Source organism: Colletotrichum jinshuiense, chromosome 5, assembly GCF_051148585.1.
Source record: "Colletotrichum jinshuiense chromosome 5, complete sequence".
Lineage (NCBI taxonomy): Eukaryota > Fungi > Ascomycota > Sordariomycetes > Glomerellales > Glomerellaceae > Colletotrichum > Colletotrichum jinshuiense.
The window spans coordinates 1,281,991-1,296,360 of NC_139312.1; the positions used below are offsets into that span (position 1 = coordinate 1,281,991).

The window sequence follows — 14,370 nt, forward strand, 5'->3', positions numbered from 1 at the left end:
GCCCGTCCGGAGGATCATTGGGGGGCCGCGCTCTCTGGCCGGATCGCCGGGCACTTGGAGGGCGAGGATTTCATTGGGGGCAAGTTTCGGGCCCTGGGGCGCGTCAGCCTGTGAGGCTCAGTTCGGGATGATGTGCATATCCCCTGCTTGCAGGTGCGGGCAGCAGGAGGGACTTGCTTGTCCACTGCGGCGGCCTCGAGTTGAGGAATTCCACCACCACCGCACCACCCACGCATGCACACATACCTTTGCGCGGGTACGGATGAACCGAGCCAAGAATGAGGATCTTGGGAATCAAAGCCTCTTTTGCGGTGCCTTGTATCGCCGCATACTTATGAAACCGCCGTCGAGAGGGCATTTTGGCAGACCGCCTCGCGTGGAGCTCCATTCCTATGCAATGTGCACAATGTAGCAGTGAAAGCATGTATGTCTCATGGTGCTTCTGCCAGCTCATAAACCAGCCACCGCACTCTGGCCTGAGGAATGATCCGATTCGTTCATGGTTGAAGATGGCGAAGACTGACTGCCAAAACGCACACCGTGGGCTCTTCTCGTCCCGCGTTTCGTCCCAGGCCCGCTTCGGTGTTGTCCTGCTCTCGCTTATTCCCATGCATAACGGGGTATCTCGAAGAAGCGGGAATGCACAATACGACGAGTCACGCCCGATGGCCCAACCGTCGACATTTGGTGAGAAATAGAGTGACCCCAAGTGGCACAGTCGACACGGCCATGCTGGGCCCCCTGACGCCAGCCAGTGGAGGAAATCGCGGGAAGCAATAAGGCCCTGGTTGGCGCGCTCGGGTGGCATCACGACATGGCCTCACCCCAAGCGAGGACGGCGATTGTCGGCGGTAGGGTGACGGGGGGGTGATGGGATGGTGAAGAAAGTTTTTGGGGACGGGCTTGGGCTTAGAGAATCCCTGCGGTTCAGCTCGCGTAACCCCTGTGCCACGGCACATCAACCCTGTCACGGTCGAGGACAACCTCATTTTCTTCATTTTCTCTCTTTTATTTTTATTATATTTTTTATACGTCCTAGGGTGGCCCCCTCCCCAAAGGGCAGCGGGCGTGGCCCCTGCCAAGGTCGAGGAAGCATTTGATGAGAACGGCCAGGAAATAACGAAGGGAAAGAAAAAACCAGGAAGGCGGCCCAGCCACCAGCCTCCCGGATTTCCCTCGAGCGACACACGCCCGAATGGAGCGGCGTATGATGGATGATGGATGAATGGCATGACCGATTCTGCAATCAAACGTCAAGCTCCACCTCGCAGGCTGTCACTATAGCCCTGGTTTCGTTTCGCCGTCTCAGGCTTCGATCAGAGTGCCCAGCTTCTGTCATTTGTTTGGTGCTTCCCAAAGGGCCACGACTGGGCATTTCGTGCATTGTCCCAACCCCGACCAGCCACAGCATATTCCCCAATCCAGTTCGCCGGTGGAGCCGGTGGGGTCCGAAGCCACCCCTCATTCGCCCAGCCACCACACGCGCGGCCCTGGGACCGTCCCTGCACGCACCCACACACAGTGCGGTTTTGGCGGGTGCCTTGGCGCAGCGTCAACCGGTGGAGGGGGGGGGGGGGGGTATGAGAGGTTTCTCCATCTTAGCGCAGCCCAGCCGGCCCAGCCAGACGCAGGGCGCAAAGAGGCCATCCTGGAAGCTACCAAAGGACAAACAGACATACCAGGGCAACAGGGCTGGCTGTCCTGCTTGCTATCTTGTAGCTGCTCATACTTGGAAACAGGCACAGGTCAAGGTCCCAGGTCTAGGTTCAGGGCACCATCGGTTGGTACCTTTCGCTAGCTCTTACCTGCTCCCCCACTCCAATTGGCATCTTGCATGTCGCCCGCCGCCAGAAACAATCCCAGCCGACATCATTCATCATCCGCCTGCGTCGCTCTACTCTGCTCTGACCTTGTCTCTCTCTCACTCACACCCCTCTTTCATCCTCTCACTTCTCTCTATCTCTCTCTCTCTCTCACTTCCACTCTCCTCCTCCACCTCAACCGCCCGGCCGTTGCCATTCATTCCACGGCTTCAGCGTAGACTCGACCGACTCCGCGTTCTTTCCTTTCTCGTCACCGTCATCCGCCATCGCCATTTTGTGTTGTTTCCGGCCCCTCTGCCGTCATATTTCCTCGACAGGCCTCGACTATTTTGATACCCGTCCCCCCAACATCCTCGCCTCATGTAAACAGCTTACAAGCGATCCTTTCCTCCATCTGCGGCTCGTCAGCAGCCCTCTATCTCATGCCTTTCCTTCCATCTCGCAAAATCACCGCTGGATTGGGCCCTTGAATCGCATACTACGCTTACGACACAGCGTAACCACATCGCCACAATGGCCGCGGCCAAGACGAAAACCCACCCCCTCAACGGGATGCACACGGCCGGAATCTTCGCCGACCCCAGCGTCGACGGGCCCTTGATTGGCACCCTGGTCGCCATCATCGACCGCGCAAAGAACTTGCCCAACCGCAAGACCATCGGAAAGCAAGACCCTTACTGCGCTGCGCGCCTCGGCAAGGAGGCCAAGAGGACGACGACGGACATTCGTGGAGGTCAAACCCCCAAATGGTAACCCTCCCCCCGCTGTTCCTCCCCTCCGCGTCTCTTCGGAGAGAGCTAGCCGCAGACACGGGCTAACACCTACCCCTCCAGGGACCAGGAGCTTCGTTTCGACGTCCACGACTCGCCGGACTACTACCAGCTCAAGGTATCCGTGTTCAACGACGACAAGAAGACGGAGCTCATCGGAGAGACGTGGATTGACCTCAGGGACATCATTGTCCCAGGTGGAGGGCAGAACGACATATGGCGCAACCTGTCCTTCAAGGGCAAGTACGCCGGCGAGGTGCGCATGGAGATTACCTACTACGACGTCCGACCGAAGCCCGAGAAGCCAGTGGCGAAGCCCAGGCCCGTCGAGGCGGAGCCCACTGAGATGCGTGGCACCATCCCTCGGAAACAGATCAAACGCCGGCCGTTGCCTTCCGACCCCTTCTCAGGCGAGGCTCCCGCCGCCCCGTCTCCCGACCAAGCCCCGACCCCGCCTCGCGCCGGCGGGCCTAGGGGCCCCAAGGAGATGAGCACTCCTCTACCCCCAGCTCCGGAGCAAAGTCTCTCGGGGTCGCGCCCGATGCCAAAGGGCCCCAAGCAGCAGCAGCCCGCGAGCATATCGACTCAGTCGCCGCTACAGGCCATCGAATACTCCAGCAGTCCTGCTCCTATGGCCCGGTCCAGCCAGCAAGACTTGTCCGCACAGTCCCCTCAAGCTGCAATGCAGCACCCTACAGATTTGACACCGCAGCTTACCCCAAGGCATGAACGTTATGACAGCCCCGGCTCTCACCAAGACGAAAGGGAATACAGCCCGAGGTATTCTTCTCAAGAGATAGTCAACCAGGCTCATTATCGCCAAGGTTCTGAGCCGCCCCGCGATATGCTTTACTTGGAGGACCAGCGGCATGCGCCATCCATGGAAGACGACCGGCCCCCGCCCCCGCCCGCCCACAGGAGCCGGCACAACAGTGGGAACTCGCAAGACATGGTGGTACGGGGTGCCTACGAGACTCCCCCGAAAGGAGCCAATGCCATGAGGCAGGATGTCCTCAGAAACGAGGCTCATCGCATGTCCTTTTCTACGGCCTACCCCGGGCGGCCGACATACCGTGGTTTCGATTCGGCCCCTGCCGTTCCCAATGCGATTACGGGCCCCGAAGATCACCACCACGAACCGTCACCACCCAGGCACCACTCATACGATGCCCACGCAGAGTACCGGTCCATGCAACCAACGGTCGAGGACGTGCCAGAATCGCCTACTCCCGCGAACAAGGTCCAGCGCAGGATCTCGCATTTACCTCAGTATGACGAGTTTGGCTACCGCCAAGATCAACCCCCAGCGCATGCTTCGCAGCAGCAGCAGCAGCAGCAACTGCAGCAGCAACAGCAACAGCAACAACTTCAGCAGCAACAACAGCTTCAGCAACAGCAACAACTGCAACAACAGCAACAATACCAGCAACAACAGCAACAGCAGCAGCAGTCCATGGAAGTATCCCAACGGCGAAATTCCTACACGCCTCCCCAGTATGATGACATGAGATACGACCAGGGTTATGAACAAGTCCCTACTCCTGCGCCTCTGAACATTGGTGGCAGGGGCAGCGCGGGGTCGTCTCGTCAGCGCGGTCGCTCCCCGCAGCCCGCATACGGGCGAGGAGATGAGATGGTGCAGGCGGGCCGCTACAGCACATCACCCCGTCCTGAATACCAGCCGAGGGGAGATGAATTGGTTTTTGCAGGCCGGGGCTCCGTTTCTCCCGGCCATTACAGCACATCACCACAGCCGGATTACCAGCAAGATTACCAACAGGATTATCAGCCGAGAGGCGATGAGTTGGTGCTCGCTGGCAGAGGCAATGTGTCGCCCGGCCATTACAGCACTTCGCCGCAGCCCTACCCGAGAGGCGACGAGATGGTTCGTCATCAGCAAGCCTCTCCTATCGCCACGCGGGATTTTGCCCCGAGCCCGGTGGATGGATCGTCATACCACTCGCACTCCCGCAGCCAGAACCAATATACCTCTCAGCGATCTGAATTATCTGGAACTGAGGTCACGGCCCACAGCATGCCCGCCGTGCCGGCGTCTTTGGTGCCAGGCGTCGACCCCACTATTGCGCAGGACGTTTCGGACCGCATCTATGACGAGAGACGTCAACAACGGCGCTACACCGACCAGAGTGTCACAAGCAGTACTCGCGGAAGACAGCATAGTGAGCCCGTCGGGTACGCCGTCGACAACTCGTACCAGACGTACGTCCCGCCAGGATACAATCACCGGTCGTCAACGGCGTACGGCGGCCCTCCCGCCGAATCGAACAGGTCGCGGGGTGTCTCGCCTGTTCCCCCAAGAGCACGAGGCGCCTCTCCCAACCCAATGATGACACGAGGCGCATCGCCCAATCCTCCGAGAGCACGAGGCGTCTCGCCCAATCCTCCGAGAGCACGAGGCGTCTCGCCCAACCCAGCGATGAACCGAGGCGTCTCCCCCAATCCTCCGAGAAGGGGTCTTTCGCCTCAGCCTCCCCCACAGCACATGAGGGCGCGAGGCATCTCTCCAAGCCCTCAACACCAGCACACGATTAAGCGAAAGTCGGTCAGCCCCGCACCGCCCCCCTCTGAGCATCGCAGGCTGTCTGGTATTCCGTTCGGCCCGGATTCATACGACGCACTGAACCCAGCCATGTCAACCACCAACAGCAGCATTTCGAGACCCGATCCTGACGAGAAGATCATCACTCACGATGGGCGGGAAATCGACCCCTCGGATCATCTACCAATGGATACTTGGGCGCCAGAGCCCGAACCAAAGGGTCCTGCCACGCCGGCATCCGCTTCAGTTCGGTCAAGGGCGTCCCCAGCCGGCGCTCAGCCCTTGCCCACAAGCGGTCGCCGGCAGCTTCGCATTGCCGGCCGGCCCCAGTCCCAGGCCTCGCCGGTCACCTACGGCTCGGAGCCGTACCACAACCCCGGCACCCCGCCAGCCCCGGGCAGTGGTGGCCGGAACCGCCTACAGAAGAGGACGCAACGCATGCCTGCTCTCCCTTCCACGTCTCCCGCGGGATCCAGCCCTCTGGCCCCTATCTCTTCGCACAACTACCAGGACACTGGCAGCGACTTCACACCGCCGCGCCTGCCGAGGGCGAGCACCTGGGACTATCCCAGCGAAAACCACGCACCGCAGTATGGCAACTCGCCTGGCGGGAACTACGGCAGCGGCCCCCCGATCCCGGCCAAGGTCCCGTTGCCCATCATGAGCGGAGCGAACGGCGACAACGAGTGGGCCCTGATGCAGGAAATGAGCCGCATCGACTTGGGCGCCGGTCGGTCCCGGCGTCATCGACATTACTGAGCAACGGCGTATGATTTATGGTGCGATGTTCATATGGAGTCTCTTGTAATTGTACTATATAATGTTTACGGCGTTACGTTTCAGGATCGAATGGGACTCGAGTGACACGAATTGGGAAACACGGCTAGGGACCATGGGGTTTGGGTAGGACCTATGAGTAATGCTGTAGACAGCCGGAATTCCATTTCTTCACTTTTTCCAATGCCTTGTCTGGTGATCCATGCCCTCGATGCTGTGACTGTGGTTGCGCTGGCGTCGGTCGTATTGGGCGTCGGCCAATAGATGCCTCGAATTGGGAGCGAGCACCCTCGGGTGTCAAGTATCGCGCCCAAAGCAATTGAAACCAACATGGTAACGATGAACACAGGCAGATTCTTTTTTTCCTCTCAGTCAAGTTGCTAAGTTGGATATCCTATACCTATCCAAAGGTGAATGGGAGCAGGTCTTCATCCCTGGACCGTGTATTGAATGAGCAAGACACTTTAATGTTTGGTTTCCTTTGCGCATCACCCAGGCAGATGCCGTCTTATCTGCGATAGCCTGCAACGTCACTCTTCTGTAGCAAAATCAAGCAAGGTTGGGCGTTTTGGTGGTGATGTTGTTGTTTGTATAGTCTAAACCAGGGGGAGAGAGAGAGATAGAGAGAGGCCTGGAAGCGGGGGGTATTCTTAATCACCTCCAAGCAAAGAAGAAAGAGCAGGTAGGTTTGTAGGTTAGTTCATTCTATATCACCACAAATTATCTCTTCCCCTTTTTTTCCACCCTCTCTCTCTCTTTTTACCCTTTTGATCCCCAACGCCATCGCAATGCATCAGTGACCAAGAAGATCCAGTCGACGTCTCTTGAGACGGACCACAAGTCCCCCCTACCCCCCCTCCTCCTCCTTACTTCTCCTTCCTCCTTGACAAGTACATGGTCACAATCCACATCCCAAGTGTCCAGCTGTTTCCCTCCGTTATCCCCTTTTCCCGACCCCTTGAAGGAAACCGCGCCAAGCAGTGACTGTGGCCCTTGCCGAATGAGCCGAAACGGCAGACATCCTCAGGGTGCGGAGGGGAGAGAGGGGCGGGGGTAGGTTTTCCTTTCCCTACAGCATCTCAGACAAGATACATCCCATTTGAAAAAAAAATCCCAACATGAATCAGAAAAGTCGTTTTTTGTTTTTTCAAGCAGACCCAAGCATCAGGCTCTCCACCATGCCGCCCGTCTCGCACGCGAGCTGCGCCTTCTCGACCTCGTTGCCCACGCGGCGGCGCAGCGTCCGGAAGCCCTCGAACAGCTCGGCGCTGGCGGCGGCGTACTCGGCGTACAGCTCCACGAGCGCCAGGCCGACCTCGACGCACACGCTCACGTACCGCGGGTCGATGATGTGGTTGCACGTCCACTTGAGCACGGGCTGCACCGTCCTCTGGTCGCGGCCCTCGAGGGCGTCCCGCACGGCGGACCGGTGGCGGAGGGCCAGCAGCAGCGTCAGCACCGCCAGGGGCGAGTGGTCCTTGGCCTGGGGGTCGAGGACCTGGTCCAGGGCGTTGGCGTAGCGGCCGTGGCGGAGGGCCTTTTGCCAGGCCGTCTCCTTTGTGCGCGAGACGCGCGCGTCCTGGGCGACGATGACCTCGGCCTGGCCCTCGCCCATGGCCTCGAGGCGGCGGTGGGCCGCGGCCTTGCGCTTGCGGCCCTTTGTGAGGCGGTCGTGCGCGTCGAGGGTGCCGGCGATGAGGGCGGCCATCTCGCGCTCGCGCTCCTTGTGGCGCGTCGCCTCGGGCCCGGTGAGGCGGGTGCGGATGGACAGGACGCCGGACTGCATGCCCACCACCAGGTGGCGGTCGGCGTGGTCGGGGGAGTCGGAGGCGGAGAGCACGCGGAGGGACAGGATCGGCGAGGGGTACTTTGTCGACGACACCACGTTCCAGGCCGTGGTCTCGAAGACCTTGACGTGGCCGTCGAGGCCGCCCGTCACGAGGCGCGTGCCGTTGGAGGCGAGGCTGAGCGAGGTGACGGTCTTCTGGTGGTTCGAGATCTGGTGGATGGGGCGGGCGGCCACGAGGTCCAGGACGGAGACGTTGGGGCCCGACGAGGCGAGGAGGGTCGTCCCCGACGCGAGGGGCAGGACGGACTCGACGGGGGCGGCGTGCTTGAAGGTCATGACGGCCGTGTTGGAGCCTATTCTCGGGTCCCAGATCTTGACGGTCGAGTCGTAGGATCCCGAGACGACCATGTTGCCCGCGCCCGATGGGGAGGTGGCGGGGAAGAACTCTGCGCAGCGGACGTAGTCGGAGTGGCCGACAAAGGTGCTCGTCGGGTCGTTGGCCGTCAGGTCCCAGAGGCGGACCGTCTTGTCGTCGGACGCGGACAGCAGCGTCGTGGGCTGGGAGTCGGAGAAGCGGGCGGCCCAGACGGGCTGGCGGTGCTTCGTCCAGGTCTTGAGGATGGAGCGGGAGTGTGTGTCGAAGACCTGCATGCGACCCGTATCCTCGGTCGCTACCAGGACGCGGCCATCTCTCCTCAGGGAACCGGAGCGGGCGACGTCGGCGAAGCGCGTGATTGTCTTTTCGAGCTTGCGGGTGCGCGAGGAGTAGAGCTGGACGCGGGTGCCCGTCGTGACGGCGAACAGTCCATCGGAGGACGTCGACGAGATGTGGGTTATCGGGTACGAGGTCGGCGAGGGGATCTGGAGCTGGTTCTTGAATGACTTCCAGTAGCGCTGCTCGGCCGTCACGGGGGACGGGCCCGAGGGCAGCTTCACCTGCGGGAGGGGTCCCACGGGGGCTGCCATTGTGAATGTCTGGTGCGTCTTTCTGGTTGTCTCCTCTGTATTGCGGCCGAGAACAAGGCTGTGTGGGCGCGCAGGGGGGGGGGGAGGTGTTGGGCAAATCGCAGAAGCTGAGGGTATCGTCGTGATGGACACTGGTAGTATTTTTTTTTTGGAGTTGAAGTGCTGGTAAAGGAAAAAAAAAGATTCTCAATTGAGAATTTCTTGTCCACTAAGCCTGGTTGGGCTTAGCTCGTACCCCACGTTTGCGATAAGATAAGCCGCGGGGCCTTTCAACTCGAAGCTTTGGATTTCATTTTCAGACTTCTCGAAAAGCACGCGACAAAAAAAAACCCAGAGGCTCAGGTGAGTGAAGCTGGTTGGCGGTGCTCGTCATGTAGTTGAATAATCTCACAGCGATGGTTCATCTCTGGCTTCAAAGTACATGAATACCAGTTACTAGAAACAGGATGCAGACCCTGGAGTCACTCCAGCTTTGCGAAAGGAGCATCTGGTCGGTCTTCTCTCGCAACGTTAGTTGCACCACGGGAGCTAGAGCTTCGGCCAGCTTAGCCATCGCCAGCCTCATAGCACAACAGCCCGACTACAGTCTGATTTCCCCACAGAGGCATGCTTCAGTTCAGATGTGAGGCCAAAATAATTATCGGAGGCTGGCATAATGTCCAGGTACCAGAATGCTACATCAAAATAATCTTTCAATCTGCATCAGCCGTCACCGCTATCCATCATGCTGCAACACACCCTCCCTCCCTCCCTCTCTCCCCAAAACGCTAACCAACCACGCAACCCTCCAGAAATGCCCTCACTCACTCAGCGCTGGGATAAAATTGTAATGATAACCTTGTCATCGTCTCCAGTCCTAGCGGAAAGACTTATACCCCGCGCGCGCCCGTCTCGTCGTAGCCATGTACCGTCCAGCAGCACAGCCTCCCCCCTCTGCCAACCTTGCTCCGAACGAATATTTTCTTCTTATTCTTCATTTTCGCGCGTTCGGCCTTGGGCTTTTGTGCGAAACTAAAAAAAAATCTTCGGACGGTGATATCACCGCCAGATTTCCCTCGGGAGGCGCATAGTTTTGACCCCTTCCTTCGTCTGATATTACCCTTCAGCCGAGAGCGGAGGGAGGGGGCTGGGCATCAAGAAACAAAAATCCTAAAATAAAGATTCAAAAAGGAAAGAAATCCCTTCTTGCCCACCGACCTCATCAAACTCTAAACATGAGAGGTGACCCAATGTTTCCCCGAACCATGTTTCTCCAAAGTCTTGGCCAAAACCCACCATGTCTGAGCAGACGCCCGCAGAACGGTCAGTGTACGGTACGACATCGGACTTTGTCGCTCCTGCAAAGTCAAACTGAAGGGACCTAGTCTCAGATGGCCACCGTTACGGATCCCGTAGATGACGTATTCACATCGCGAAAGGGCTCATCGTGTTTGCGGAGGGAACCATTCATTGAATTGGGAAATGTTTTTTTATTTATTTGATTCTTATTGAATTCTCATTGACCCGTAATAACCTTGTCTGGTCTATGTAACACGCTGATAAAAGCATATTCAAAACGACTGGAGTCTTGAACTAGGGTATACCATCCTCTCTTTTTAATTCTCCCCTTTACGCGACGGAACCGAAAATAGTCTCCATCATAATACCTAAACAGACAGTTAGCGTCACTGGGACGACATTGCAATGTGTTTGTGTTGAGGGAAAACTCACCAGTAATTCTGTAGGGGTCGGCATTTGAGGCGGGACGACGGTCCTCGAAGTAACCGAAGCCCTTGGCGGCGCACTCTCTGGGGATACGGATGGAGGCTCCACGGTTGGCAACTCCGTAAGAGAACTGGTCGATGGAGCCGGTCTCGTGGCGGCCAGTGAGACGCTTCTCGTTGCCCTCGCCGTAGACGGCGATGTGCTCCTTGTGGCGACCCTCAAGCTTCTTGATGGCATCCTCGATGTGCTTCATGCCACCCTCAACACGCATCTCCTTGGAGGAGAAGTTGGAGTGGAGACCGGCACCGTTCCAGTCACCGGGGATGGGCTTGGGGTCGACGGAGACCTTGGCGCCGAACTCCTCGGCAATGCGGGCGAGCAGGAAGCGGGCGAGCCAAAGGTGGTCACCCATCTCAATGCCGAGGCAGGGACCGACCTGGTACTCCCACTGAGCGGGCATGACCTCGGCGTTGGTGCCGGAGATCTTGACGCCAGCGTACAAGCAGGCCTTGTAGTGGGCGTCGACGATGTCGCGCTGGACGACCTTGCCGGCACCGACACCGCAGTAGTAGGGGCCCTGGGGGGCAGGGAAGCCGTTAGCGGGCCAGCCGAAGGGGCGGTTGCTGAGGTCGAGGAGGGTGTACTCCTGCTCGAGACCGAACCAGGGCTCGTGGGCGGAGTGAGCCTCCATCAGCTTGGCGCACTCATGTCTGTAGTTGTACTTGTTGGGGGTGCCGTCGGCGTTCCAGCACTCGGAGAGGACGATGATGTTGGGGGATCCACGGAAGGGGTCGGGGAAGACGGCGACGGGCTTCAGGTAGACGTCAGAGTTGTCGCCGGGGGCCTGGTTGGTGGAGGAACCATCGAAGTTCCACATAGGAAGGTCCTCGGGGGTGTATTCCTTCTCCTTGAGTGTCTATAGACGCAGGTGGTTAGCTCCATGCTTGTAGTGTGGCGGTATGATGCAACTGTGAATGGCGCCAATGCAAGCTCATGGCCAACTTGGCCGATGAGGCTGACATCATGCGATGCGCCTTGCCGTAGAGCTGACGATACCAGGCGGAGCCAGGTAGCCTCCAGTGGCCCTTTTGGGAGAGGGGCATTGGGGCCATGTGGAGACGCAGCCATCTCGGCCGACGGCTGGCCAACCGGCGTGTGCAAGACGGGCCGGCGGCCAAAGGGACGATATGCGTTGCCGACTTGCAAGACCTGCAATACCCGAGCTGCGGCGTTGAACCCTGCAGCTGGAGGCGAGGCAAAGCCTTGGAGGGCTCTGGGCCAGGCAATAGTGGGGTGGAGGGTTCCTTGCAGGACCGAGTCGTGACCGAATCCTGTCAGCCGGCAGCCCAGAGGGCCAGCCAACTGGAACAGGTACGTACCACGCACCACGCACCACCCGCACTGGAGGGGCTGGACGGTGTTTTGACCCCCGCCAAGCCCCCCCAGAAGCGCATGTCTTTGCCGGATCTTTGTGCCCCTCATCCGCACCATTTGCCCGTCATTGCCAACCGGAACTCGGAGACGCCCCGAGGGGAAGAATCCAGAGAACGGGGCCGCCCACCAGTCTGTCACGTCCGTCGCGGCAGGGAAAGAGAGGCATGAACCATCTCTTCGCGATGCGCGCGTCGCGAGATAACACATCTGAAGGGCGTCCTCTACTGCTGGAGTACGGTTGCGGATGGTTGCGGCACCGAGCCAAAACGCGCCCAAACAAGTGCAAGTGCCAAGGAAATAGGAGAAAGACAGGATTGTCGGAAACGTACCCTTGACTTGGAACGGGTCTCGCCGTCAGCATCAACCCAGACGTACTCGGCCATGATCGAGCCCTTCTGGTCGAGCTTGAGGTACTTGGCCAGCTATTCGGCGAGTCAGCATGGTTGCCTTTTTGTGTGTGAAGCTGACAACATAGTCTGTTGTGCTAAACTTCGCTCGGGTGGTGTAATTCTCACAGTCTCAGGCCTGGAGGTAAAAGCTGCTTCTGTCGCCTGGTAGAGGGAATCATGTTAGCGCATGCTGCTTCTGGGTCCGTAGCCATTGAAAGGGTAGGCGATCTGGTCGCGATACAAAGGTATGACGTGGGGGGTTCGGGGACATACCATTTTTGCGGTTTGTGTGTGTGTATGTGCGGTTGTGTGTGTGAAGATGCGTATGTGAAAGACACCGGGAAAGGGTCAAACTAATATCGAGAAAGGTTCAAACGGTAAGATCAAGCGATCTAGGTATCGATGGAGGAAGGGATAGAGGATGGATTGGAAAGTAGAGAGGGACACGATAAGCGAGTAGACGAAGGGGCGGTTGAGGGTTTTATGTTTTCCTTTGGCTGTCTTCGGGAAAGGAATCAGGCGCGGGCTGGGTGGTCTATTCTCTTGCGGCGATGCTTTCTTTACCCAGCTATCTGTAATTAGGTACCGTCGAGATACAAACAACGACTGCTTCTTGCCCAGTGAATCCTCGATGGCGGCGGTACAGAACCGTACTTTGACTCCCGCGCAGGTTCCTCAGCCCAAGATAAGGCCTTCCATCACGGCTGCAGGGGTGTGGCTGGTTCTGGCTGCTGGTATCGATTGCGGTGGGGGGGAGGGGTGGGTTGGTGGGGTGTGGCCCCGGACGCCTTAGCCCTCCCATTCGCCCGCCAGCCCAGAGTTTGGGGGACCACAGATACATGCTGCTTCTGATTTTGGTTCCCAGGGTCCCTCGAAGGTAGACGTGAGAGTAGCTACATCAGTGTATCTGTACTTTGGCGCCGGCCCGGACAGTACGTATTTCGCCCGCGCCTTCGCCGCGCCGGCTCTCTTCCAGCAGCTGCAAGATTGCCCAGCGAGGTACCGGTACGTCCAAGTCCGCACCAACGGCCTCCTCCACGTCTCCATGGGAAACGGAAATGCGACGGACGGACCATTCACCTCTAGGGGTATCGTCGACTTCCTCTTCTCCATGTTGCCGCCGCTGGCCCCTGGAGAGGACTCCTCTTGCGCTTCCACTTGGGTGGTTTTGTTCTGTCAACCCTAGTCTCCAAGACTGATAAGTAAGGAAAATCTCAAGAAAAGTGTGACGATGACTTCGACGTGCGCCTGGTAGCCCGGCGGGGGGCCAGTCAGGTGCCACCGGAGGCAGCCCGACGAGCAAGACCTGCGACTAGTTGCAGCATAAAGCACCCAACAGCGACAATGAATGGGAGCCAGACAGTGAGGTGTGGAAGGGGGAGAAAAAAGCGGTACGGTACTGGCGTCCCAAGGTACCTCCTCACCCACAGGAGCCACTAGAGCCACTGTACCTCAACGCGGGGTACGTACCGATACATACGAGCCCACGTCCTTTCCCGTCCCCTCCAGTGTTACTATCCTTGGATCTGCTCGTGTGCACCACCCCTCGCTCTCGCCCTCGTCCTCGCCGCCGCCCTCGCTGTTGCTGTCGCTGTCAGCGGTGTCTGTAGTGTGCTGTGGTGGCTGTGGCATCTGTCCTTCGGGCCCGGGTTAGCTGTCTGGTCTAAGATATTCCTGAAGACAGCGGACACCTTGCCGGGCACACCTCCCGTTTCCAGACCGCTTGCAAAATCGCCCTAGAACTATTGATGACCAAAACCGGCCCCTCACGAGTAGCGACACTACCTTTTCCTGTTGCTGCTTTGGTACGTCTGAACGTCGCTTCCCCCGGAACAGACTCTTTTGGGATTCTAGCAAACTCTAGTCAGAGATCCCGAGACGGGCAACAAGCCTCCCTAATTTCCTAAGCCTTGCCAGACGCCTCCGGTAAGCCAGCCAGCAGCTCCGTTAAACCGGACATGGCTCTGCATGTCTTGCGGTTCTGAATGCCCCGAGGAAGGCGTCGCTTGCAACGCTTGCAACTTTGGTCCCACGCCCGACGATCGCAAGGGCATATTGCGACAACGTGCATATTCCTGGCACTCGTTTATTTCGGGCATTGTGCGCGTCTGCTTTGGGGGGTATCGTCAGGTACTTCGACCTCGTCCTCGACCTCGTC

At 58.6% G+C, this 14,370-nt stretch overlaps 2 protein-coding genes across 2 annotated transcripts; both read right to left on the bottom strand.

Moving 5' to 3' along the window:
* Positions 1 to 7,077: 7,077 nt before the first annotated feature.
* On the bottom strand, positions 7,078 to 8,685 carry EsH8_V_000350 (WD40-repeat-containing domain protein; the record flags this gene model as incomplete). The annotated part of the gene is made up of 1 exon (XM_083272866.1): positions 7,078 to 8,685. One exon carries the CDS (start codon positions 8,683 to 8,685, stop codon positions 7,078 to 7,080), a length of 1,608 nt encoding a protein of 535 aa, XP_083125581.1.
* A 1,608-nt stretch (positions 8,686 to 10,293) lies between these two features.
* Positions 10,294 to 12,488, bottom strand: EsH8_V_000351 (glutamate--ammonia ligase; the record flags this gene model as incomplete). The annotated part of the gene is made up of 5 exons (XM_083272867.1): positions 10,294 to 10,331; positions 10,396 to 11,305; positions 12,153 to 12,245; positions 12,339 to 12,374; positions 12,486 to 12,488. The coding sequence occupies 5 exons, from the start codon at positions 12,486 to 12,488 to the stop codon at positions 10,294 to 10,296; spliced, it is 1,080 nt and encodes a 359-aa protein (XP_083125582.1).
* Between the last annotated feature and the right edge of the window lie 1,882 nt (positions 12,489 to 14,370).